This window comes from Harpia harpyja, chromosome 13 (assembly GCF_026419915.1).
Source record: "Harpia harpyja isolate bHarHar1 chromosome 13, bHarHar1 primary haplotype, whole genome shotgun sequence".
Classification (NCBI taxonomy): Eukaryota; Metazoa; Chordata; class Aves; order Accipitriformes; family Accipitridae; genus Harpia; species Harpia harpyja.
In genome coordinates this window covers 30,431,128-30,459,019 of record NC_068952.1, presented here as the reverse complement: position 1 = coordinate 30,459,019, position 27,892 = coordinate 30,431,128, and the positions used below count along the sequence as shown (strand labels likewise).

At 34.3% G+C, this 27,892-nt stretch overlaps 1 protein-coding gene across 11 annotated transcripts in view; it reads right to left on the bottom strand.

The window, feature by feature from the left end:
• The window catches only part of CEP170 (centrosomal protein 170), a 106,899-nt gene that overhangs the window by 46,490 nt on the left and 32,517 nt on the right, over nucleotides 1-27,892 (bottom strand). For all 11 annotated transcript variants that reach the window (XR_008237881.1, XM_052805378.1, XM_052805374.1 and 8 more), the window contains exons 4-9: nucleotides 24,032-24,110; nucleotides 23,347-23,405; nucleotides 23,073-23,235; nucleotides 20,781-20,915; nucleotides 12,108-12,584; nucleotides 8,570-9,216 (exon numbers count right to left, since the gene is read on the bottom strand). Coding sequence is in view for 10 of the 11 variants with exons in the window: in XM_052805378.1 (XP_052661338.1) it covers nucleotides 8,570-9,216; nucleotides 12,108-12,584; nucleotides 20,781-20,915; nucleotides 23,073-23,235; nucleotides 23,347-23,405; nucleotides 24,032-24,110 (1,560 nt within the window). In the remaining variant the exon portion in view is untranslated. The remainder of the gene's footprint in view (nucleotides 1-8,569; nucleotides 9,217-12,107; nucleotides 12,585-20,780; nucleotides 20,916-23,072; nucleotides 23,236-23,346; nucleotides 23,406-24,031; nucleotides 24,111-27,892) is intronic.

Sequence of the window (27,892 nt, the reverse complement as noted above, 5' to 3'; positions counted from 1 at the left end):
AGGAGCAAGTGATTAAATTTGACATAAGGTATTTGCCATTGTAAAGTGATGGGAATGTAAATTATAATATCAATTATGTTTCATAGCTTTTTTAGGGGAAAGGAATATGATGAGTATATTTGATTATCAGGGAAGTCAAATAAAAGTAGATTTCAGAAACTGAGCTGTGAACTGATACAGTCAGACCAGCAAGAAAGAAAAAAAAAAAGAAAAAAAAAAGAGGGAAGAGACAAGAATGTGGAAACACAAGTAGATTTGGACACAGCTTGGCTGTACTAAGCAAGAAGAAGAATGTGTAAATAAGCCACACTCAAAGGATGCTTGATTGATGGGAAGAGAGGATTCCAGAGAGCAGGGAAATGGAAGAGGCTTCAGATCCATATTGCAGATTATCTTGGCAATGCTGCGCTTAGTGTGCAGACTGAGGTCCTCATCATTCTTCCAAAGAAGGTGGTCCAGACATTCATAATATACAGTAAATTGGTTGTTACAAGTCAGAGTTACTGATCACATTGAAAAGACGAAAGAGAAACATTTTCTTCCCACCTTTGAGAAAGTGTGATGAGCCAGAGTACAATGCCTAAGCTCACTTTGTGTTTAGCTACTGCATGAACTGTGTTTAACCAAGTTGCTTCTGAGAATTCTGATTTTAATAGTTTTTGCTTGTTCTTGGCAGTTATCCTAGCCATCCCAGGCAAACAGACTGTGTTCTGTGCAGGGCATATCTCATGAATAGCCATGGATCTTCACAGAAGCTGTTTATGTTGTTTTAACTATATATTGAAGATACAGAATCAGATGCAAGACGCTCTGGTATAAAAAAAAGCTACATAAGCAAATGAAAAGGATCAACATGCCAAGTCTAATAACTTCCTCTTACCAAACGCCAGTTACATATTTACACGCATACATATTTTGTACCTGTTTGCTACAGTGAAGAATTAATTTTCTTTAGAATTCCAAGTTAAAAAAGAAACAATAAGGTTAGAGACTGCAAGACTCCTCCCCTCAGAAGAAAAAAGATTAAAAACATCCTCTGAACTCTTGACAAAATTTATACACTCAGGTGATTTGACAGGCTTCAACTGTTCTACTGCTTTTTCAGCATTGTATTCATAAAATACAGTCATTCTCCAACCAAGACACTCTGTGGGGCTAAAAGGCATTCTTTGTAGAAGAAATTGCTGAAGCAATGGTAAAAGCGATTAAACCCAGAGGGTGTGAAAAGGCAGAAGACTTGAAAGTCATTTTCTGAAAATAGATACATCTGTCTTGGTTTTTTAAACGGTCATTGAAACATGCGGAGATTTTTTTTTTTTCTCCAAACTTACTCTGTGCCCATTGATTCTTCTCAAGTAGTTTGTCATTTATAATACTGCAAAAATTTGCCAAGAGGAGTTCCATAACATGTATGTTAACTCTGTAACATGAGGAGTTATAACAACATGTATGTTAAGTATTGTAATGAAAAACATTTCCCCCTCCCTACTCCACTTGCACTGTATATATAAGTTTTTGGATAAATATAGTTTTAGTGAAAGAGTTCAGAATACACATTTTCTAATAAACCTTGCAGATGTTAAAAAAGAAATGTTTTAATTTGGTATATGGCTCCATGTTTTAAAATCAATCCCTGCTGTGCATTGCACACTATTTACAAATGATGGAAAACATCTGAATTAGTGTATGCTTCTCACAGAACTAGACTGATATATACAAATGTAACATTATAATAAAATACCTACTTATGATTTTGTCACTCTTACTTTCAGAATATTTAGCATAACATTAATCTTAAACTTGTCAGTCCACAATTCTTCATTTAGCAGTTATTTTATGCTTAATACAATCTTTCACGCTATCTGCAAGATTACTGATAAAACTTTAAGGTTTGCAACAGAGAAGACAAGATGTGGTAAACAAGCTTTATGAAGACTTAAAACAACAACAACAAATCATTCAAAAGTACACAGTCCTTGAAGAACACATTAGCCAGTAACACAATACGGTATGAACAGACATACCCTGGGAGCAAAAAGAGTAAGGAGATTCCATTTTATTACGATTGCCTTTCAGAATAGATTCCCACTCATATACATACTAAAAAAAAAAGTCAAAACAAACTGAAATATAAGTATCATCGTGAGCAGAAAGATGCAGAAAATGAAATGGAAAACCTGCTGTCTATATGAACATGAACACAGCTTTCCCTCTAAAACGATTAGTTATTCCAAATTTTTAGAGGAAAAAAGAACCTCTCTCAAGACTGTGTCAATAGAATAATATTTTGTGTATACTCTTTGTGTAGTATACAATCAAGTAAAATTAAAGATGATAGCATGCACATTAAAAACAAGGTCATTACTATTATGGCCTGTCTATCTATATAAACAAAGACTTTGAAACAGCATCCTTCTCCAATTTAAAATAAATTGGAACATGATCTAAAATATGAACCTTGCATTGAAAACAAAATCATTAAAGGATCACAACAATTCTTTTTGAAGATGACAGAAGCATGGGCTGAGGTTTGATTTTGGTACATTTTTCAAGTTTTACTTCTGGTTGGGAATCAGTATGTTGAATTTGAGATCTAAAATTACTTTGCTCATGCAAAAAAATCAATTATTTATCAGGAAATTTAAATGACTATAACATAACTGAAGAAAACAATTTTGGGACCAAAGAAAACTTTATCTAAGCCCAATGTTTCCACATGCATATGAGCTGCTGTAACATTCTGGATTCCCTGGTTAGTTAGGCTGATGAGAATTGAAACATACATATAGCCTCTATTCTGTTCCTTCCCTTCCCACACATGCAAAGAAGAGTTTAACGCCGCTATTTTAAGTTCTACAAAGTATTTCCATTCAGAAATACCCTGAAAGGAAACTGGCTGAAGAAGAAAATCAACAAAAAGCCCCTACACAAAATGAAGCAAAAAGGATCCCCCAAGAAAACCCCTGAAGAGCTTGCAAAAAACTCACTGAGCTGCTTTTTATTTATTGCAATAGCCTCAAAGTATTTAATATTCCAAAACCATCCAGAATTATTTGCACATTCATTTATTAAAATTTATTACTGGTAGGATTTTGCTTTATTGAAAAAAGGAAACTCATTAGCCTGGTAATTTGCAGTCTTTGTATATCAACAAAAAGAGGAAGATGAATTGCCGAAACATCATTTTGAATTCTTTCATCCACTGACAGACTTACCTTTTCCATGGCTGAGGAAGATTTTTTTTAACCTGATATGACTGCTGAGAACAATTTCCTTCTACTAGAACAAATTTGATTTATTTAAAAAATGTAAAACAGATAGAAAATTTACAATTTAGTGCAAAATAGAGAGCAATTGCTAAGTGTTAACAGAAGAAAGCATTGAACCTACCTAAAGATCAGAACAGCTGGATGTAAAAGAAAAACAAGTCTTACGACTGTGCCCCATCTACTCATGTATTTTATGTGTTAGAAATAACACTGAAAGCATGTTCTAAATCAAATCAAGACCCTGAATTTGTTTTATTTTGTACTTAGCTTTTAGCTGCAACAGTAAGGGTATTATTCTGCTAGAAAGAGTTGTGGCTTTCTGAAGCTATTTGAGTAGAGAATATTGTATGTCTGGTATGTTCAAGGTGGTCTTTGTAGTATGTAAGAGCAGCTTTTCTTCTTTACCTATTGAAGAAATTGCTCTCAATGGTAATTTTAAAAAGAGCTCTACAAGTATAAAAAGAGAGCCAGCATCTATTATTCAACCATAACTTTTTTCCATGTTATTAATGTATTTAATTTCTAAACCTGTTTGCCTACTAACCAGTTCACACTTCTCTATGAATTCAAGTGACATTTGAACACCTGGATGCAGAATATCATTGGCTAATGAAAGGACTTTTAGGAAGGTAGGTTTATTGCTATTTTTCAAGTGTTCTCTATTTATAAAGAACATTAAGACACAACCACACATTTATACTGTAGAGAACAAGTAAAAAGAACACGAGTTTGTGAGGAGCAGCCCCCACCTTGCTTAGAATTTATATTTTGTGAATTAAAGGTGACAGAGGACCATATGGAAACCCATGACAGAATAAAAATGCAAGTAAACTATTAACAGAAGAGAGAATTCTACAACACATTTCCATACCAGTAATAATGACAGTATTCACTCAGTCTCTATATATCAAAAACCCAACAGGATTTGAAAGAAATTGTAATAATGTCAAGTTACTAAAAAATAAAAATGAGTCAGAACTCCTAGAATATGTGTTTCAGAGAAAATTTCAATACTACAAGATGGAGAATGTGTGCATGGGTTTGTGTTACTTGTGAAAAGCACAGCTGGATCCTATGTAAGCACAGGAATATTGCGGAGATAGCATTCTCACCAGTTGATTGACTAAGGGGAGAAGGCAGTTACAGTGGGTAAGTAACAGCTGAAGATTGTAACTTTTTCCAAATTATAACCACTATCTCTACAATAGGAACTCTGACAAATCTTTCCATTCAGAAATATCATGAAATGAAATTCGCTTAAGCAAAAACAAACAAAAAACCCCCTTCAGCCATACCCTTCACTCCTTCTATGATAGCTTCATGTTTTGATATTTGTCCTGGACACATATATGTACATGTATTATATTTTAAAATAGAAACAACTATGAAATCTTCTTAGGATGACTGCTTCTCTGTCTCTGCCTAATAACATAGCCTGAGATTTCTCCTAACCTCTACAAAATTTGATGTTGTTTTTTATTTAATTACTTTTTATTTTTTTAGTTATTCTCCAAGATGTTTGTTTTGTTCTAAGAAACATGACACACCAATTCTAAACATAAATAACCTGTTCAAAGCTGGCCACAAGGCTATGATATTTAATTCCTCTGACAATATCTTTGAGATTTATGAATAAAATTCAAATAACAACACAGAAGAATCAATTATTAGTATTCCTGAAATACTAAGTAATTACATCAGTTCCTATCATAGCTGATCTAAGCATAGAAGATGTGAAAATACAATCAATCCAAATGATGAACTGACATACAAATGAAACAGGAATGATCTTTGGAGGACTTCAGGCATGTACAGGTCTCGCATCTTTTTTTTTTTTTTCTATTTACAACTGCAAACTGCTTACTATTTTTATGACGTAGTTCATTTTTTCACCATATTTTTTTTTTAATCTTGAAAATTTGCAAACAATTTAACAAATTTCTGTTTTCCTACTCAGTTCAGTGTCTGTGGGCATTTATATAAATTGATTTTATTCCAGTGATCTTGCCTGTCAGATCTTGGTATCTTGTCTGATTTTAAATTCATTGCCTTAGCAAATTATGTAGGTGTTGAAAGTTGTGTAAGACACAAGCCTCAATGTTTTTGTAGTCTTTCATTTTAGGTAAGTGACAGACATTCACCCCGAAACAGTCATCACTGCAGATAAATTATTACACTTTTCTCTTAGGGAAAAAGTACCTCACTAAAAAGCTTTTCTCCATTACTTAGAAAATGTCTTCCTCTTTCCTTCTGATTATTTTTGTATCTTTCTCACATTATCTTTTCAAAAGCCAGGCTTTAAAACGGTCAAGAAAAAAGATGTGTTGTTTGTTATTCTACTCCTTTTCTGCTGTACAGACAATACTTTTTTCTTTGAGACTGAAAGAGTAGCAGAGGAAGAAATGAGTCCTTAGCAATCTAAATGAAATGAAGATGTTGAAGAAGCAGGACAGCATCCTTTTTGGATTTTTAAAATCATTTCACATAAGTATTTATCTTCCTTGAGTCTATTTCCTAGAATCTTAAGTAAAAGGCTACATTAAGCAAAAATGGTACTTTTGAAGGAAACAATACAGCTCAGCATTAAGGTCTTTCCCCCCCCTTTTTTAAATTATATAGATTTTTTTTTTCTATTTTTCTGAGAATTTTAACTTTTGATTTCCTGCATGCTTCTCTTGGATTCTTAACTTAAAGAAGCATTATTAATCACACCTGGACTTTTGACAAGTTTACGCCATTCTTGCATTTGTGGTTTGGATTTATTCTCCTTTACCAAGAAAAGAGTAGACTCTGCCTACAGGAGTAAGGCTAAGGCTAAGGTTTCCCAAGTGAATGAGTAACACTGAAAGTAATCTTTGGATATTTTGCCCATTCTCACCCTTTCCTCCAGTAAAAGGGAAAAAATACCCAAACCCAGAAGTATTTTATGCCATAGGAAATTCTTCAGGTGAGCCAGACATGGATCTTAGCACCATTCTAACGTAAACTATTACTGACAAGACTGCATTGTTTATGCAAATGTTTTAGAAAGTTATCTTTGCTATTTGTAGTGCATTTTTACCCCAATCCTAGCAAACCCAACTCTTGAATTTCAGTTAATCTTCTGACCCAACAGACACTCTTACATGAGACTCAATCGAGCAGGCATTGTAACTGCGTAAAAAAAGGACTGACTTGCCAACAGAGAGAGAGATTATACTGGAATTATTGATAAAATGTATACCAATAATTCTCTTAAATCCTCAATAAAGCAGCACAGCAGTCAACAGGCCAACAAAAGTCCTTGTCTTATTCCTCACTTATCCACCCTTAGCAGAGTAACAGAATCCACAGCATTAGCAATTTAAAATAGGAAGGAAGCAAAGCCGAGCTCAGCTGAAGGAAGAAATTTTGGCTTCCATTTGGTTTTGATTTTCTTCACTGGATGTTTTTCTGCACTTCATAAAAATAATATCATACTTCTTTCATACTACCAAATCAAAGAAGAACTGTGCAGCAAGACTCTTTGAACTGGATGTAAAATATACAGTTCATAATGCTTCAGTACAGATACTAAGTGAAAAGACATGGAAGACCTCAAAGAAAAAACATTTCTGCTTTACTTCCTAGTAAATCTTTAATTTCTAGTGGTGACACTTTTTAGGTTAGCAGTAAGAGGTATTTATGATATCTAAAAACTTTTTATACAACACAAAGAATATTAACCAATACTTTACTACCATCCCTACTGCTTGCATTCACCTCCTGTTCCTGAATCTCTCCTGTAACAGGAGAGATTTGTTTCAAAGAAAAAACTGACTGTGGATATCCTGAATGGATATTAAAGACCACAAATAATTTGAAATCTTATTAAACATTAGACAGTATAAAGTACGTAAATTGTGTATTTCCAAATGTTATTATTTTTTCTAGTTTCCAAATAAACCCTGTTGCACAACTATACTTAGGAAAACAGGACTCACACATTTTCTGATGCAATTTCATTGAAGATTTATAACTTAAAAATTAAATGTAGATATTTGTAGTCACCAAGTCAAAGCCATGACATTCTTTAATATTTACTTGCTTCATTTGGAATGCTTTTAGTTCTCAGAAGTTTTTGAATACTTTCTCAAAGAAGTCAAAAGTCTCTTTTTCAGAATCCATAAAAGGTGAAACCACTATCTTTATGATTTTACTGATGGCAATTCTCTTTATTTTAATCTCCCCCCTCCCAAATGCTCCATAAACACCTTTTATAAAATAAAACCATCTGTAATAAAATTTCCCATTTCCCCACTATGTCAGCATTATTCTACAAAATCAAACCAGTGAAGCTAGCTTGTCTTTCAAAAAGTATTTTTCAATGTTTAGCCAAAATTCATTCTAAATGTATTAATGTATTTGTTCAGCTCTGAAAGTTTTAGACACACAAAATCAATCCTTATATAATTCTATAACAAGTAAGTGATCAATTACCTGTTAAACTGGCCAAAAAATTGCCTAGAATTGGATGACAGCATTCTACCACAACGGATTGTTTAGGAAAACACAACAATAACAGAAAAAAAATCCTCTTCAAGAGTCAGTTAAGCCAAATGATTAAACGTAGCTTCTCCTACCCATATCTTCCTGTTGAATCCAAAGAAAGCGTTCTCTGCAGTAACTTAACTGCAAATACGATTTGTATTGTTGTTTACATTGTTACCAAGAAGCAAAAGTTACTTGGTCATCATAAGATTCCTAAGCCTAATAAAGCATATACCTACATTCAAACTAGGAAAATGACATTGTTATCACATAAACACTTTTGGAAAAGGAAAGCATTCTTATACTTACTCTTTATAATGGATGCTGAAGCGTAAGTTACTGTTATTGAATATACTTTTTTTGTAAGTATAGAAAACATTTACAATCTATTTCTATGTGATAATTTGGATAGAACCAATTTATATACTGAAAACTACAGAGACCATAGGATTTTAAGAACAGGCAAGTATTTCCACAGGGACGTAAAAATTCAAATCTAACAACTCTCATTAAAATACCAGTTAATTGAATTCTGTTGCCTAGTATTCTTACAGTACTTAAATCCTTTGAAAACACATTAAAACTACCAAACTAGAAGAACAGCAGTATCAAACAGGAAGAATTTTTAGTCAAATGCCTGCTGCTGCTTTTATGACATTCCATATTTCATCATTATAGACTGGCTTACGAACTTGTACTAATGTAGCAGCTTTAATAAGTAGAACTGAAGTGGTAGACTGTTGCCCCCACATCACAAACCACTAACATCAGTATACATTTTAGTTTCTCACCTTGTCAATCATTTTACGGGCTTCCATTTCTTCAGAATTGGGATTTTCCAACTCAATAGTGTAAGTACCTTTGTCACTCTGGTCGTCCTCATTGTCCTTTTCAGTAGCAGCAGAAATATGTTGGCCTTTCAACTTTTTGTCCATCTCCTGGTTCTGACTAGGCCTATGGCCAAGGCTTCCTGAACTCCTTAACAAGGCAGCTTGTAAGACAGGTAATGCAGCAGAGGGTTCTTCTGATTTTTGTTTTAGAAGTTTTGCATGAACACCATGTACTGCTCTGTGATGCGATGAGCTAGTTTGTACAGATGAATGGACTGCTTTCTCTCCTGACATAGGTTTCACTCTTTCAGCTCGTGCATGAGGTGTTGGAGATGGAGATTCTGGGCACAAAGCTCCCACATTCTGAGAAAAAGAATAAGAACGTCTCTTTCGAGGATGGTCTTCATCAAAAAACTCAATCATAAAGGCAGTCTGACTCAAACCGGCTTGCTCTTGCTGCTTTTCTGTGGAATGGACTTTCTGGTGTGACTTTTTCAGCTCTGTATGATGATGCCTTAAATGTTCTTCAAGTGCTGCCCGCTTACTGTAATGCCGGTGTGCACCAGCATTTTCTGAATCACTTTGTGTACCATCATCATGCTTATTCCCTACAAGCAAAGCAAAAGAACAGATAGCACAATGAAACAAACAAAAAAAGCCCCAGCCCAACACATACAAAAGAAAACTGGCAAACAGAGAAAGAATTTCAAATTGGTTTTCCGTTTAGACTCCAACAGCTTTCATATCTGGCTCTGCAAATTTTGTACAGCCCCTGGTAATGCATTCAACTTGCTATGAGTCAAACAATGAAACACTTCATAAGCTGGTCAGTAACAGCAGAGAATTTGAATTACCCTTTTCACCAATATTCTCATTTGTGAATACTTATCAGTGACTTACAAAAGCCAGTATTTTACCAGCTGTACTATAGTATGTGTCTGAATTATACTAATGTTGTTACACAGCCAGTTGATTACAAATGACTACTGAAAGATTCTAGGCAGGGTTAAGACGAAAAAGAAAACCTTAAAGTAGTCCTTCCGGTAGCTGAAAATACCCATTGAGAGCCACAGTTCATATTGTTGGATTCCTCACACACTTACAACAGTTTATCATGAGAAATGTCTACTAAAGATTGGAATGAATTCTTTATTACTCTTTCCAAGAAGTAAAATGAATTTTTCCATCATTCATTCCCCTCAGCATCCGATGTATGCATGTAAAATGGTTGTTATTACTTATTCATTCCACAAACTACTTTGAGATCTATGAATAAGGATTACGTATTTAATAAATCATATATACGCCTACAAATATACTTTGTAGTGGTACCTGAAAATGCATGGAAACCTGGATACTCATACACAGTAAGTCACATTTAACACAAAGCAACTTCATGTACAATGAAAGTGTCTACACTTTTAAGTTTTAGCTCAGTTTTACCTTCTTTGAACTCTTTTGGATCAAGTCTTACTCGTGTATACACAGATCGTACAATTTATTTTTTTATTTTCAGGAGGATAGCTTTTTAAGGTTTTCTCACTTACATAGTTAGGATATGCAGCTACTACTCAGTAAAATAGTAATCACGTATTGGGAAACCTTATTTATGAGACTAATAGCACTGAATACACAGCTGAAATCCCAACTTACATTCCTGTTTGCTACTTATTTGTACAGTGCCTAAGAAAATGATGTGATGGTTCCTATACTTCCAAATAGTAACAATAAATATCAACATCACAGTGAAAGTCATATCATATAACTTTAGCAGTGTGACTTCAGTACAGGAAGAAAAAGCTGAGGAAAAAAAAAAAGTTTTTATTTTCTTTTAAATCAAACTTTCAAAGCGGCTAGGTATATTACAACTACCTGAAAGGGGGTTGTAGTGAGGTGGGTGTTGGTCTCTTCTGTCAGGTGGCTGGAGATAGGACAAGAGGAAATGGCCTCAAGTTGAGGCAAGGGAGATTTAGGTTAGATATTAGGAAAAATTTTTTTACTGAGAGGGTTGTCAAACATTGGAATGGGCTGCCCAGGGAAGTGGTTGAGTCACCATCCCTGGAGGTATTCAAAAAGCGAGTGGACGTTGTACTTCAGGACATGGTTTAGTGGGCATGGTTGATGGTTGGACTCGATGATCTTGAAGGTCTTTTCCAACCTAAATGATTCTATGATTCTATATTCTCTACCTTATAATTTGAAAAAGTACAATTAATGAGCGAGAATACAAACAAATCACAGAAGATCACAAAATTCAGATATTTATTATAGCCATATGCACCCCATAACTTACACCTCTTTCAGATGGAAATTCATCAATCTTTGAGGAGCCAGGAAAAGGTTAAGGCCTTGTAAACAAAGCCCTTCCTATTTATCAAAGTGACAAGGCTAATATATTAAAGAATGTTCATGAATATAATACAGTATCATGAAGACCAAAGAATGCTCTGTGATATGCTCTAGAAGAAATATTACACTATTATCTTAATGCTAGCACATTGATATAATTCTGTTTTCAAGATTTTATTTTTTAGCTTAATTTGGAAGAGTCAGCCTTAAAAAGAAGACTTTTGACCAGTAAGACAAAGCACGCTGTACCCAGTCCCAGCTGGTTTAACAGCTAGGCATGATAATGTTGCAGAATCAAGAAAAATGGGAATTGCAGGGTTAACTTGCTGAAATTAAAAACAGAAAATAAGAGAGACTTGAAGTTTTCTTTCTGAAAGTTTGAATGCCACTGGAATCTTCATCTGAACATCAAAACTACTTTCTTCTTTATTCTGCTAAGTGGCATCCAAAAGAAAGTACACTTATCACACTTAACATTTCATTTAATTTTATTTGAAGTGTCACTATCTGCAGTAAGTGAACATGTATAATCACCTGGAACTCCATCCAACAGCAGCATTCTTGTAAAAAGCAATATTCTGCAAGCTTAGTATAAAAATTGAAGCTCTTAGTCTATTTCAGATTCCTGACTCAAACTTGACTCCGTCGTACATGATCGATTTAAGCAGAATAACTATATGATGTATTCTTTGCCATAAATGATTTCCTTAGAGCACATGAATATTCACAGAACATATGCTATTGGAAGAGTTGCTAAAAGCATAAATTGAACTTCAGAGCTTTGGTTCTAAAAAGCAATTTGGCTTTTTAAAGTAATGCAGGGGAAAAAGTGAAATACATGAAATTTAACTAAGGTTTGGATTTCTTCCTTTTCCCTTTCAAGATCAATGTTTTAAAAACCTGATGTTTTCAGCTGTACTAGAATATCTCCAATTAGTATACTTATTGTAAGATGACTTAAGATTTGTTTTCCTATCCTCTTTTTAAGACTTAATAACTGCAATAAAATTTCCCAGCACAGATCCTTGCACGCATGTGGAGTATCTGTGATTTCAACTGAACTCAGCAAGGGCTCAGGGATCCACTCACTGGATGCTGGTGAGGAATTGTTGCTTTCAGAAATAGACATAGCTGTAATTATTCACGTTACCTTTCAGTCTCTTCAAGTACACTGGAACATCACTCTTAATACTTTTGGAATCCTCCTCAGTCGGTTCCCATATCATTCTAGGAGGATTGTTCTGTGCTAGCCAATCTGCTACTTTGCTCTCTGCGGCCATCATCACTGTTTGAAGCCCAGGCAGGTCCTGACCACTGGAGGAAGAAGGCTTTTTTGACTTGTGACGCTGTTCCGATGTGAATTTTGTCACGTGATCTTTGATCGTCACTTTTCCTGGAGTGTTGTCATCAAATTCAATGGTAAAGGAAGCATGCCCTGCACCTGCTGCATGGGAGCTTTGGGTGTCTTTTGTTGGAATTTCATGAATAGTGCTCTCTGCTACCTGTGAAGGTTGCTGGAATTCTTTTGTAGGGATTTCAAAATAACTTGGCTCCCTACAGAAAGGGTAAAGTTCTTCACTTGCAGCTGCAGACTGCTCCTCAGCTTGCTTGGCATCTGTGCTGCATCCTATTAAGAAAAATAAAAAATAGATTTCACAATACTTGGGAACTTCAGGTTCTTCAAGAAGTTTCTGAACTCCTGTAAAGGCCACTTGAGTAATTTCTGGAATAAACAGTAAGATTTTGGAGAAGATTAAGCAATGTAGTTCTAGAAAAATATTTCCAGAATTATAATTCCAGAATTACATATAAAAAGTATTACTGAAAAGACAGCACGACCTTTGGCTGTAAGGAGTGTAAAATGGCAAAAAGCTGACTTAGAATTTGTCAAAGAAAATTTGCATTCCAAAAATTTTTAGATGATATAAAGGTCAGATGAGTTATTACACATGGAAAACCAGTTAAATCGCATTAGAGAAATAGTTGAAATGATTGTTATTGCAATTCCAATCTATCAGAAAAACATCAAATCAAGGTGCCCCCAAAACAAGTGCTAGTGGTCTGGCTTTCACTTCCTGTAGTGGATAGCTAGTATAGTTTTGTTTGGTAAAATTCTTTGGAAAAACAATTCACACACTAACAGAAGGTAAACATTAATTCTGGCTTGAAAAGCTTAACACTGATAAGCATTGGAAAGTGTTTTCGAATTCAAACACTTTAGTTTTATCTTTTGTAGAAACCTAAAGAATCAAGCTAAATCCTACTGTCACCTGCTCTTATTTTGTTTCCATAATTTGTAGATGAACAGAAAAAGTAACAACAGCTGTAAGTGTGTGGAATGTTACCAAACCATGCTCTAACTGGGTAAAGAAAGCAGAATGTGGAAAAAGCATGGGGTAGTAACTGAAAGTCCCACTGTATAGCCTCAACAAAGGGGTTAAAGTTCCTTGTGGTTGCAGCAAAGCTACCAAAGTGCCTTTAAGAAAACAAACCTTCTGGTTGCATTTCATGAAGTAGTAAGCTAGCCAAAATATCTGGTGTAGAGATGTGCTACAAGCAACAGACGCTTGAGATGTTAGCAGCAATGGCAAGTTACATTCCAGCAGAAGAATTCTGAATAGTTCCTACGTGATTTATCATGAACCACATTGAGATGCTTAAGAAATCATTTTCGGTTGCCAAGTAAAGGAATAAGAATGCAATTAACAGATTTCTGGCGCTAAAAATAGCCACGCTATATCAGCTAAGACAATTAACGTTTATGTATGAAACTATTATGCAATAAGGTAGCAACAGAAACATTTATACTGGAGTCAGGAGTTTAAGGGGTAAAGGATGCAGGACGGCATAATGCACCTATGCTGTTCTTCACAAACACGTGCTTCTTGTGAAGATTTAGGAAAAGGTTAAAAAATTAAAAAATAAAAAAGGATGGTAATTTGATACAGAGAAATAGAACTAATTAAGGGGCAGCATAATAGCTGGAATAGTTAAAAAAAAATTATGTTATGGTGTGATAACAAAAATAGTACACATTCTTTATTATTGCCATACTTGGATACCAACAGGATAAAATAACTCTGACACAGGTGACACAGCTCTTTCAACTTATTTCATCTAAAAGTAGCTGTTGCAAACACAAAAGATGTTCAGAATTCAAACAGTTTTCATATTGTGCTGTTGCATTCCAAGAATACCCTAGCTAATGCTTTTCACTGCACTGTGAGCTACCTCATCTCTGTGGGGTAGTTTCCAGGCACTACAACAGCAACTCACTACTCCCCTCCATGGGAAACAGAATGCCTTTTTAGCCCCCTTCCTGAAAACACTTATGCCAGCAAACAAACAGTACAGAATAAACCTATTTTACTGATGCAAAGGTTATTAAAAAAGTACAATTTCATGCAAATCCTGTAACCAATATTTAAGCAAGACTGTGTTAAATGCTCCTTCAAAAGTTAACTGGCTAACACAGTATGTTTTGAGAAATATTTCTAGTTTTGGGCCAGGCAAGAGCAATCTACTGGCCACACAATAAACAATATTTTTCAGTAAATATGAAGTAAATGTGAATATGAAATATTTCAGTAAATATGAAGTAACTGGTTCATCACCATCTTTTGAAAATCACAAGATTGTAGCCAAACTACATCAGATGTATGGTAGGCTTAGGATGAGGGGATCTGTAACACTGGCTTGTGAGCATTGATGGACAATTTTCCCTGTAAAACTTGCCTGCACCAAATTTAACATTTGTAATCAACTGTTTATACTAATATTTTTGATTAACACATGCTATAACATGGCTTGAATCTAAATTATGACAGAGTAAATCTAATCAAAAGAAGTGAGAAACTGAACTACAACTAAATTGTAAATTTTGCTAAACTAGAAAAATTCTTACAAATACATTGATATTATATATATAATGAAAAATATCTGAAGTACAAGTTAATTTTAATTACTTAAAAAATCCTATTTTCAGCCTGAAGTACTTGCATTTTTAGAAGAGTTAAATACATCAGAATTGATTAGAATAAGGAATTGAAAACAATGAGGAAATAAAAAATAAATATAGATCCTGATCTGAACGACCCTGCAGAATTTTTCACCCAAATTCTAAATGCAAGTCCTTACAGCTTTCTAAATATTACAAAGAGTGATCTATAAAACAGCCTTACCTTTGAAATCCTATTATAAAAAGTCATCTGTCAAGATGAAGAAAATTATGTATCAGACTGAATACAGCCAGCTTTAAGAGAAAACCCGCCAGCAAATACTGAAGATAGTTAGCGGTCATCACAGCTCTGTAATTTTTAAACAGAACAAGCATAGTATCTGTACAGCAAAAAAGGCAATTGTGTGGAATTGAAAGTGTGTTTTGGGAAAACGAAGGGATGGACGGGTTGTGAACTGCTACCTCTTCAGGGACTGAAGAGACTTCTGAACTGGCAAGAGTGAAAGGAAAGGGGCAGAAAAAGCAGCAGGGTGTCTGTAAAGAAGCAGCTCTCATTCTACAAAGGTCTAGAACTACAAAAGACAACTCTGCAACAGTTTCTACAAGGCAAGTAAGGAAGCAATAACTGTAGCTGCTACACAGGTGTAGTGAGACAACAAATGAAATAACGAGTCTAGGAGAGGCTAAGAGGGAAACTGTGTAATATTTGGGAAATCACAGGCTTAACCAAACGGAGATTCAGGGAGATTCTTTACTAGAATAATCTCAGAGATGATAATCAGAAAAGTAACATTCACTTTGTGACATTAGCGGAATTGATTACGCTTTCTAGGATTTTTGGGGGGTTTACGTTTTATTTCTTAAGTTACATATACAAATAGTCAGAATCTTAAAATTTTACATGCCAACTTGGAGAAGAAATGTCATAGGTGCTCTGTGCTATTCAACACACTCTATCAGATATGCAAGAAATTGCCTGTGCATATGAATATATTATCATCTGCAAAGATAGGATGAAACCTCAGAAAATATTTTGCATGGTCTTCAGATTTTTTAGAAATGTTCTTTTTTTTCTGCCTTAAAAATACAGTTTTAAGAATAAAACTTGTAAAAGAAAATGATCTGGAATTTTCAAAGCACTTCTTGAAAAAATATCTGTAAACCTGGAGCGAAATATTTATTTGCAGAAGGTATAAGAAGCAGCCAAAATATATTTACACAATACCTCAAAATATTTTTTATATGTTAGCTTTATATTGCGTACTGTGCAATGATATGTTTAATGAAAAGAAGTTGAACTTAGCGCCTTCAAATGCTTAATAGAATTTCTTTTTATTCTTTCTCTTTCTCTCCATATTACTACTTTTTATTTCCCACTTACCTTTTAGGTTATTTTTTTTGCTTTATGGCTAAAGCATATTTTTGATTTGTTGTTTAAAGACAAGACTGCAAAAAACACATGTAACGATTCACCTAGTATTAAATAAGATGATGTTTGTCTTTTAATGTTGTCATAACCCATCTTATGAAATAATATCAAAACTGCTCTAAATAAAAATATAAAAAAGTATTGTAGAGAAATCCCCACCTCTCATAATAAATCATTTAACTGAATGCTTTCAAGGAGTTAAAAGTGAAAAAGAGTGCAAAACTAATCTTACTTAAATATATTGCTGTGATGGCTCTAAAAAGTTCTGTAAGCTCCCTGTGACATCCCATACACATACACTTCTATAGCTTTGCAAAGCAAGCCTTACATATGCAGCACTCACACATATTCCAGGCCAAAACCCAGCAAAATTCTAGAACAAACTTCTAGAACTTTAATGTTAATACTAGTGATTAAACAAGTGTGTGTAATCTCCTACACATACTGATTACACTGGTATTTCTAAAGTAACTGTCAGCCTACTTTACCTTAAAATGACACTGTTTCTTAAGTGTAAAGAACATTTAATCTGACACATTGTTATGCAATACTGGAATTAAAAAAATACATCATGCCAAATGGAAAAAATTACTTCAGACCCTTAAAGCCTGTTTAAAAATTGACTTCTATCTTTTCTTAGATTTCTGGTAAAGGCATTAATGATGTAAAATTCTATAACCACTACTGAGATCAGCAGAGAACGCAGTTTTTGCTTTTCCACGAAGTGAGAGTGTAACACATGGCAATAATAATAATTACACACCAGGTAAACTTGCCAATAACATGTAAGTTTAACAGCTGCAGTGTAGATAAAGTCACACCATAGGTGTATATGTAACTGTTCATTTTAATACAGACTAGTAGATCCATGGATCATAAATCAGAGCAACATGCATGTCTGAAAAAAGCAGAAAGGTTTTTTCTTTTTAAAGTTTTCCAGGCTATTCTGCTCTGTTTGGAAATAATTTCCATTAGTGAGTTTCCGTTGTGATAGAAAGACAGTAACACTGAAATAATCTTATTAACTTGAGATTGTAAAGACTAATTGTCCATAGTTGGCTTAGCAGAAACAAATCTATTTCAATCTCCTCATTAAACCTTGCTCCATCTGTTATAATTCATGCCTTCTTTTCTATTCAGTGAATAATCATGTACCAAATCATTAAAGCATGAAGCAGATTCTTCATAGGATTAATTTGTTAAAATGGTATCAGGCTTTATTGATTTGAGTTACTGAAAAAAATGTTTAAGAACTTATGTACATGAATTCACCTGTCATGTACTTACTTTTCGGCAGTTTATATTAAGAAGCATGGTCCAAATCAGTGTTTTAAATACTTAACACAATTTAGCCCAGGAAAGAACAAATAACTGCATCAATCTTGAACGTTTTTTATTAAAGTTCATTTTTATTTAAAAAATATCCAAACATGACAGTCTTATGAAGTTTCTAATTTCCTTTAATGAAAGTGTTTCTTTATATTGATTTCCAATCATTATATTCATCTATGTTATAAAACCTAAGTGCATGAGGAAAATACATACTAACTTGTTGAAAATTAATTTAATGTTTTCATGGAATGTAACTGTAGGCCAAAGGGGCCCCAAAAGCTTATGTCTTTATTTTATAATTGTACTAAAACATTCAGGATATTTTTTTGCACACTTCTACACAGACATAGTTAGTGTTCTGAGATTGAGGAAATGTGTCCATAGAGGCAAATGTCAACTCTTATCTGGTCTGTCTTCTCAGGCTCTCTGCCAACACTACTAGAAGAACATCTACAACAGTCAAAAAACAGACTAGTAAAACATACGACTAATGTCTACTCAGAGATTAAGTGATCAAGATAAATAAATCACTTGTCTATACAAGGAATTATAGTTCCACATCCTCCCAAATGAAATTGTTTTGCAAAAATGTCAGGGTTTGGTTTTTTCCCAGCAGTGTCTTCCTATAACATTTCACATAAGCTTTTGTTTAGTATGTACTTACTCAAACTGAATTCCATTCTTGCAGATTTATTAGTTGTTCAGTTTGAGGAAATAGAAGCTATTACTACACTCTACTTAGATTAATTCTATTCGTAGGAGATAAATTCATGATTAAACAACAACAACATGAACAAAAGGGATTTCTAACATATGTTGCACATTTTAAAAAAAAAGAAATGTTTTATTTGCTGAGAAGGCTCCGGGCCCAAATTTTATTTGTATTTATAGTGTGTATATCTACGGAAAACAAACAAACAAACAAAATCAGTTAAACAGTGTAGAAAATATTAGTCCATCTTCTCTATTAATCATTTACCTTATGACGACTTCACTAAGGCAAAGCATGTCAAAAATATTCCCATTACTGAAGTTATGTCTAGAACAAACATATTTTCATCTACTACTGAAACAGACTGCACCTCCTTGATTACTTTGAGAGGAAATTGGAATCTTATTTTTCTTTGAACTCAGGAACTAAGACAGAAGCACTGATCACTTGCTGAAAAAGCTCTTGATAAAATAAATACAAGAGCATGTAAACCATTTGATGCAATATTGCTTCTGAAAAAGCAATTTAGAATTATGAAAAAATAAGAATAGGTACGCTACTAAATAGAAGCTGGAATCTTGCGTCATACCTTGTTAATGGCATGGCATCAAAACCACAGACTTCAGGATATTACTTTTAATAACCCTGTATTTAATGAGGGCAAATAACATGCATGTTTTTTAAATTAAAACAATGTAGATAGATACATGTGAGTATAAAAAGCTTGATGAATTCTTATTTTTGTTACACTAGTTTGCTACAGACATCGGCATCTAAGCAATAAAACCACAGATACTAGAGACTTTACCATCCCTGTTTTGGCATATACAGCAAGATACAGAGTCACAGGTTTCACAGCCAATAGTTAATGCTTCCTGTAATCTGGAAAGCAAGGAGAATCATGTGGCTAGCAAGTCTATTGATGGCACAACTCAAACGCAAGGACTTAACTCTTTTTCTTTGTAACTGATGACACGCACTTTTCTATTTTGTTGAGAAAAATGGAAGCCGAAGAACATCTAACAGTCATTGTTTCTCATTATTATTGCCATTAGGAACCAAATCTGTATTCCTTAGAAATGCTTAAAAGTGTTTGAAGAACACATTTCTAGACAAGATTTGAACTGTATAGTTACAGATTACTAATGTAGGATATTAAGCTTGTAGCTAAAAAGCCTCCATAGGAGCACACAGTAGCATAGTCTACTCATGCTGTGTACGGTAGAGAAGTTTTTCACCAAAAAAACAACCAAATAAGAAAGTGTTCCATAACTGTACTGAATTATGATGCAGTTCTTTTATACGCAACAAAGTTCTTTAAGTTGCACAAAACCTGTCACTAATTTAAATGTTTTCACCTGGTTTCCTTCTACTAGTCCAAATCTTAACAGTCTTACTTTACTGAGTCGTGATAACTTTAGACTAATATGAAAAAGAACTTTTTGTCATAGCCTTTAACGACAACTCCAAAGATGTTGACTTCATTACATTGAAGCGTTAGTTTAATTTGATTTTACACATTTTTAGAGTTTACTCCAATTCCTGCAAAATAGGATTCATGACAACCAAGGCAACTACTATTACAGGAACAGAGAAATTCCCACCTCAGATAAAGTACTTCAAAAACCACAAAACTCAAAACTGTTGGGCCTTAAATGTGTGTCTAAACAGCTATACGAACTTGGTTGAATTTTGTCCTAACTTGAGTAAATTTTAAGGTTATTCTTTTTATTAGAATAGCAGTCACTTTATTTATATGCCTGATGATAGATTTAGAAGCCTAATTATAGGCATTGAGATTTAAGTTTTGGCAATACATACTCTGTATAGACAAGCTAACTAAAAAGAAATCTGTATTACGGGGAAATAAACATTACCAGTTTAACTTTAGACTATGCAAATGTTCACTGCAAGAACTATGAAATGCAATTCCCTTAACACAGCATTATTGAATTACAGGAGAAAATATTAGCACAGATCACCTTATATAGCTAGAAGTTGAATACAAAAATAATATATCACCATTTATTTTCAGAAATTATTTTTATAAATTATCCCTATGTAATCTGTAATTTTAAGCACATAAAGCGACAGATATAGATTAAATTGATAAGACACACTGGTTCAGCTAATGTTATCTTCTATATTTACTGATAAGAAATTGCATTATATACTAGAAAACTGATACATTATACGTGAAATTTGTCTCTGGAAATGCATAGTTTCTCACAGAAAAAGTTTTTTAAACTAACTTAATTTTAATAGGCTTTCATCTCTGCAAACTGTCTATGAAACTTCCAAACATTAATATCTGTTTAGGTCCGTAGTTAAGAATATATGCACTTCACTACAGAAGAAAAACCAAACCACAAAAATAAGACAACAGACTTACCCGAAGCCCCCGTCTCATGCATTTTTTCTTCATGCTTGCTATCTGGCTTACAACTACTTTTTTCATCAGCTTCATCATCACCCCACCAGGCTGGCTGTCCATACAAAGGTGTCCCACGAGGCATGGCAGAAAGATCTATAAAATCAGCCCAAAATTACTTTTAGAAAATTACTTTAGAAATTACTTTTCTATTTAGTTGTGATATTTAGGTTAAAATAACATGAAGAGAGAGCCATTTGCTTGGATCATTTCTCCTGGAAGCTGAAGTGAATTGGTTGCATGCATTTGCCTAAACACAAAACAAACTTGGAGGCTGGATAACTGATCTGGGTTCTAAATATAAAAGCTTAGTAATGACCTGATCAAAACTTCTGGCACAAATGTTTACACAAAGGCAGGTGACACGTCTTATTGTTACCCTGATATATCTGTAAACATTATTTTCTGCTTTCAGTTTAAAGTCATCAGTATAACAGTACATTCCTGAAAGCTGTCTGCTCCTATTTCTGTGAGAAGATTCTCACTTTTTACCCACATTGACCTTTCAATGAAATCTGAACTCAGTGCATGAAAAACTGATCAAATTTTGCAATGTTGCCAAGGTTCCAAACTGCTGACAGCTACTACAGAGTGCTGAAAGTTACCTTGTGTAAAACACTACTGAGCAGAACCATTTTTAATTTTCTTTTTTAAAAAAGATAATAGTTAAATTACAATACAATTAAAAATGTTATTTCTTACACTGGATGTATATACATGATTAAACACATTTAAACGTAAAGATTAAATAAGAAAAAAACCCACTGATATAAGTAAGATTTCTACCCTGATGACAAATTGACTGTATTAGTTTTGACCTGATCTCTTGTAAGAATACTTCACCCTACTGAGATTTAGCTATTCTAGTATCATACAGATGTTCTGAAGATACTTTAAACAGTCTTTCCATAAAATAACATGATCTGTTCAAATCCAGCTTAGTAGCTTGTCTCTTACTTTGCCTATCATGAATTTCAACATTTTTATTCAATGTTTTATTCACTACCATTCCGAAGATGATATGTAATTTCATAGCCATGCCAAAAGTTTCAATATGATTTGAAGATACTAAGTACTTTTTTTAAAAAGCATTACAGTTTAGTCAATAGTGAATTGTTTTTAAAAACTTGATGGCTGAAACTTGTGCACTGAATTAGCATTAGCAAACAGTTATGCATATATACAGCAACAGTGAGAGAATCAATCCCCAAAAAGCTTCTGAGAGTTGCACTCAAATATAAATGCCTATCATTAACTTTGACTGTTTTTTGGAAGAGTGATAAGACAAATGGAAGATGAGGATAAAACACCCCACTGTGCTACTTTATGAAAAATTAAGAGGACCCAAATGCTGAAAAGCCATATTGAATAGGAACACTGAAGTAACATATAGGCTTTATGTACCCTTAATAGGATGCTAAATCAGCCAACAAACCACAGAATCCTATTATGTGGGGAAGAGAACTCTGTGAAGTGTGTCTTCCAGAAGAATGGATTAAACCTAAACAAAACTGTACAGCCTTGACCTAAGGAGTCAGACCTAAGTCAGCTCCATATTAAGGAAGCAACAATACCTGATTCTTTTCTCATTCTTGTGGTTATCTCCTGTAGTAACAGGTAACACAGCAAGTTACTATAAGATGAACAATAAACTTTAGCAAGCCTCACACTGAAGTTAAGACACCCGCAGCAGAGCCACCATGACACATTACATAAACATGAAAGATGATGTAGAAACAAGACCAAAGCTACAGTTGCTACAAATTTTTAAACCACAATGGAACACTTAGGTTCTATCCTGAGGCATCTAACAATGAATGCTAATATCTATAAAATAAACAAAACCCCCACCCGTTTAAAAAAAGAAAAAAAAAATAAGAGAGAGAAAGAGCACTTGACAAGGGTGGTGGTAAAAAGTACAAAGTATTCCTGAATAAATATTTTCGGTTAAACCACAAAGAATTGCACTTTCCTGCCACAAATGCTGAGAGTTTGTGATTTCAGGAAAGAGAAATGCCAAAAACCTAATAAATGCTGATTAAATGTCGCTTTATGAGTTTTCTTAACATGTGGATGCTACAGCAAAAAAGGCAGAAATTCAATTCTGAAAGTTATTAATTACACTTAAAGTATGTTTAAAATTTCACATATGTGGAGTTTTTACCATCTACAGAATTTCACAAGCATCCTACACCAAAGCAAATGAATATCCTTTCCAAGTTTGTGTGCTTGTGCAGCAAAACTGAACCTTACCCATGGATTTCTCTTCAGATTTCAGTACTTCTGTAGTTTTGTGGTGCACTTCAGCTGTGGAGTCTGTTACCTTGGACTCTGAGCTTTTGGAGCTGGTTTGCTTCGATCCTTCTGCCTCTGAAGGTTTTTGGGATAATTGGAGTTGGCTTGTGAATTTTTCATGCTACATGACATTAAATAGAGAAAAAAAAACATCCTCAGAGAGTGGAAACCCCACCATGTTACCAGTAACTACACAATGACAGAAGAACATCTAGGAACTGCACATTGTTACCTTAAGTGCTTCTTCAGGGACTCTCATCTCTCCCCTGACAACAGTAAAAAGATTAGTATGTAGGAAATGCTAAGGAAAATACTGGAAAGATTTCTCAATTCACAAGAGAATTTTACAGAAAAGCAACAGTTCTGCAGCCTATTCTGCCACTGGAATGGTGACACTTCTACAAATATGTCACTGTTAGGACTAGCATGTACAATCATACTCAAAGCAAACGCACAATACAATGATTTACTATTTGTAAATAGAACACTGAATAGATACCTTAACGTTGTAATAATACAAGTTCTCTTTTTTTTCATTCAGTAGTTTGCTGAGTAATTATTTGCAATCTTCTCTACTTGTATACAATCTCATATAATACAAATATTTGCGTATTTGCTTCAAAGAAAAGTAATGTTTCTTAGCAACACAGAAGTTACACATTAGGTTTTAAATTGTAATTGGAAGTTGACATTTCTTGCAGCGAGAAACAATGAAATGTACTTTATCAATAGTTCCGACCAAGGTACAGTATTCTAAACCCCGCCATTTTCTCTAATATAGGCATTTTGGTAGTAATGAGAGAAATAACTATTTCAAAGTTGCTTCTCAAATAGTATGAGAACCCTTTGTTTAACACACCCATACTTTTAACAAGAAAAGCGTGTCCTGACACTGTGCATTTTTATGACAAGGATATCATATCCAAATCTCAATTTATCTTCTAACTTCAGAGTGATGTATGTCTGTTCTGGAATCCTCACATCATTCACAAACGTCTACAGAAATAAATGAGGACAGAAAGAGATACTGTTAAATCCCAAAATAATAAAATGACAAATTACTTAAATAATTTTATAAGACAGTTTTCAGCACCACAAATTTTCTACTGGTGATTCACTGGGGAATTAAACTTTAAGCTCAAATTGCCACCTGCTTCACAGAATATTTCAAAAGAAAGGTTAAACACCAGTCACTAACCAGGTTGCTGACATCACACTGGCCTTGAAAAGTTTCTTACAAGTTTAATCTTGCTAGCAGTATTTACTGAGTTATTAATGTTCCCTCAGGTTAGTACCTCCACTCACTATTTTTCCTGTAGTTTGCTTTTTCAATCCCAATTAGCTGTCAGAATTGATTTATCATCACATTTGTACAGCATTTAACATTCAATATGAGGGTTCTGAGGTAACTTATTATTTCTAAATATTGTCAAGGGACTTAAAGGAAAAATGGACCAAGTTAGTGCATCCGAGTGACTCCAAATAGCAGTGATGAAGAGTTCAATACATTGCGACTCTTGAAAGAGTAAGTATAACAACATTTTTAAGAAGAAATAACATTATTATACCAGCTAGCAGCAAAGCAGAGCAAATTCCACAGGCTTGACAATACCATTTGAAAATTCAGTTACTGTATAGTAAGTAATCCTCTCCTCCTTAAAATCACTATTGGAAACATAGTTGGAGAAATTAGACAAGATTTCAGTGATTTGGAGAAGGATTTATGCACCTGAAAGTTTACCCAATTTCACCAGCCATACCAGTTGGCTGTTACAGGCAGTAGAGATTACCAATCACTCCGATTTCAAGGTCCAGATTAAACCTAACAGTGAAAAGTAAGGAATTTGCAAAAACATGCTGGTATAAATTTCAAGAGAACACCTGATATATATACAATGACTAATTACAGAGGCAGCAAGGAGGAAGAATAATACACGTTCAAGCCAAAATGGATCTCAGGAGATGTAGTCTGGAAGAACTGGAAAACAGTTTCATCTCTGTGGGAAAAAAACTAAATGAACATAAATAGGGCTTGAAGTTAGATTATTCAAGCCCTAAAGGAAATTCTAGAAAGCCATCTACATAAAATTCTAAAACAGACACAAGCCCTTGTAAGAAACGGGGGGGGGGGGGAGTTTACTCCTTCATTGGAACTGATCTGCATCTTTAAAGACTGACTTACAGTCTTAGGAAGGTAGGCTGTCAGTGTCAAGCAAACTGCCCAGGTTACTAACATCAGCAAGACTTGAAGTTGCATGTGGTGACTTCAGACACCAGAAACCAAGGATGATAACACACTAAGGTAGGAGTGGGTATCAGGAGCTGAGAGAGTTCTTCCCACAACTTGCCCTTTTGCCGTTGGAGAGGATGCTTAAACCTTCAGGTTGAGCCTTGTCCCAGAACCTGCCACCTCCCAATGACAGCTCTCATAGTGACCCTTCTGCTCATCCTGAGTCATATCACTGCTCTTAGAACTCTCCAATTAGGCTGAATCTCTAACTGTGAAAATGAATTGTTTCCTAAACTGAATTTGTTACCTTCAGAGAAAATGCTCTAGTGTGTCAGTATCTTCTGAATTCACTTGGTGATAGAGAAATATAAAGGGGCAAAGACATGTTTTGTCTAGCAGAATAGAATATTAAGCTCTCAATCACAAAAACTAGAGATCAGGCTACAAAGAAAAAAAGAAAACAGTAAATGTAACCCTGCATAATATTTAAGATGCTTTCACAGTTACAGATCTTTGAAGAATCTTTCTACGGTGAGCTGACAAAAAACCTGCACAGCATCTTGCCTTAAACTATTCCTCAAGGCTCAATTCAAATCTGCATTAAGAAGCTACAATTTACACTCTGAGTTCCTCTCCCCTACATTCTCCCCTGGCTTTCTTGAAATCTTCCCTTTCCTTTCACCTGAGAAGAATACAACATCTGAACCTAAAAGAATGTAGCATCTTCCTTGTAAGAAACACAAATAACCAGCTATATGTGAAAAGTCTCTTTTTCCTTGGTGTAACTTTCTTCATCTTCTTTTAAAATACAAAATGAAGACTTAATTTAGGGCAAATTCAAAGCAAATAAAATATTTATGGATTAGCTGGTATGAAACCGTCACATTATATCATGAATTGTTTATCAGTCGTATATTTTCCCATACCTTAAAAAATTTACAGCTTCTTGCTCATTTTTACTTTTCATAACTACTACACGTTAATACTACAGAGAGGAGATTAAATATCCAGGGTATCTTTCTGAAACACATTTACTATTGGTTTGTGCCAGTTTGGGGGGACTCAGAATATCACAACCCCACAGGATCATCCTACTTCTAACTTAAGAATTCTACAACAACACATAACATGTTTTTAAAGAATGTAGCAGGTGAAATACACCATTTTTTAAGCACTTTGAAGTTAAGTGCACACACACACAAAAAAAAAAACCCCAAACCCCTGAATAATTAAGTGAAGAATCTGAATCTTTGAATGCTTGTGTTGCTCATCTAAATCTAGTATTAGGTAAAGTCTGGAAAAGACAGAAACAAGGCTCTTTCCACAAATAGTAAAGGGATTTTCTGTTTTATTTTCTTTTACTAAATGAAAATAATATTTCATTGTTTAAAAGATTGCTTACCTATCTCTTCCATGAGAAATAAGAATTAAAGGTACAACTATTTACTGGTTTGTAAGCACAAAACTTCTGTTTAATGCATATCTATTCCACTTTAACATTGTGAGAGTCAAGAACAAAAACCCATGTGAAGAGTATCAAGGCAGCCTGAATTTTAGTGAGTCAACAAAATTTAGGCCACCTTGTGGACATGTATGTACATACGTATGTATACATTTTTCCTCCCAGGTCAGAGTTCTGAAATCCATCTGCATGCAATATACTCAACCCAGAGAACTCTGAAGGCAGTGCGTGCAGTCTACAGACATCCTCATGACTGACCTGACGGGATACAACCAAGCCTCAGCTGTTTTGCCATGGGAGTTTTAAAATACCACCACAGGCTTTGGGATGCAAGACAAAGCTAGCTTGAAAAACCTAGTTACTAAGTAAACAAGGAATCCTTTTCCCCCTTTAAATCACTCTATACACTTTTTTTATATATTCACATGATTTCCAAAGCTTTATTCTTCAAATAGGGAGAGTCAATGCTCTTTAAGCCTTCACAAAGTTTGCTGTGCATTTTGCAACCCAGGCCTAAAACATCAGTGTGAAAGGACATCACTATTCTGTAAACATCCCTGAGAAGAACGTTATTCAACAAGGCCATGGATGTTTGATAACTTTTCTGGTATTTTCTTGAGATTACAAGTCAAAGGAGAAAATACAGTTGAATTCTGTGGATACTGGTGAAATAATAGATTGTATCTTAGCAACTGTACATATTTTCTTCAGAAAAGAGAAATTCCTTAATCTTTTCTGTATGAAATAAAAGATAAGCAGGAATGACCAGGAGTTATCATGATGGATTATTAGAAATAAAACTTTACATTGTGTAAATCTGATTAAAATTTACTTTTGCTTTATTTTCAAATCTAGATGTATGAAGTCCAGGATGAAGACTGCTGTAACCTTTTCACTGAACTAAGTGTGAATCAACCATACAGATAAGAATACTTAGGCATTAGGGCATCAGGTGCAATTACAGTTCATCTTGTGAAATTATTTGGGACTCCTAAAACTCAAACCAAAAGCCCTATGTATTGGTCATAGCCATCCCCCCTTAAACTCTGAATTATCTTGAGTGGTTAAAGTGCATTACACCAGGAA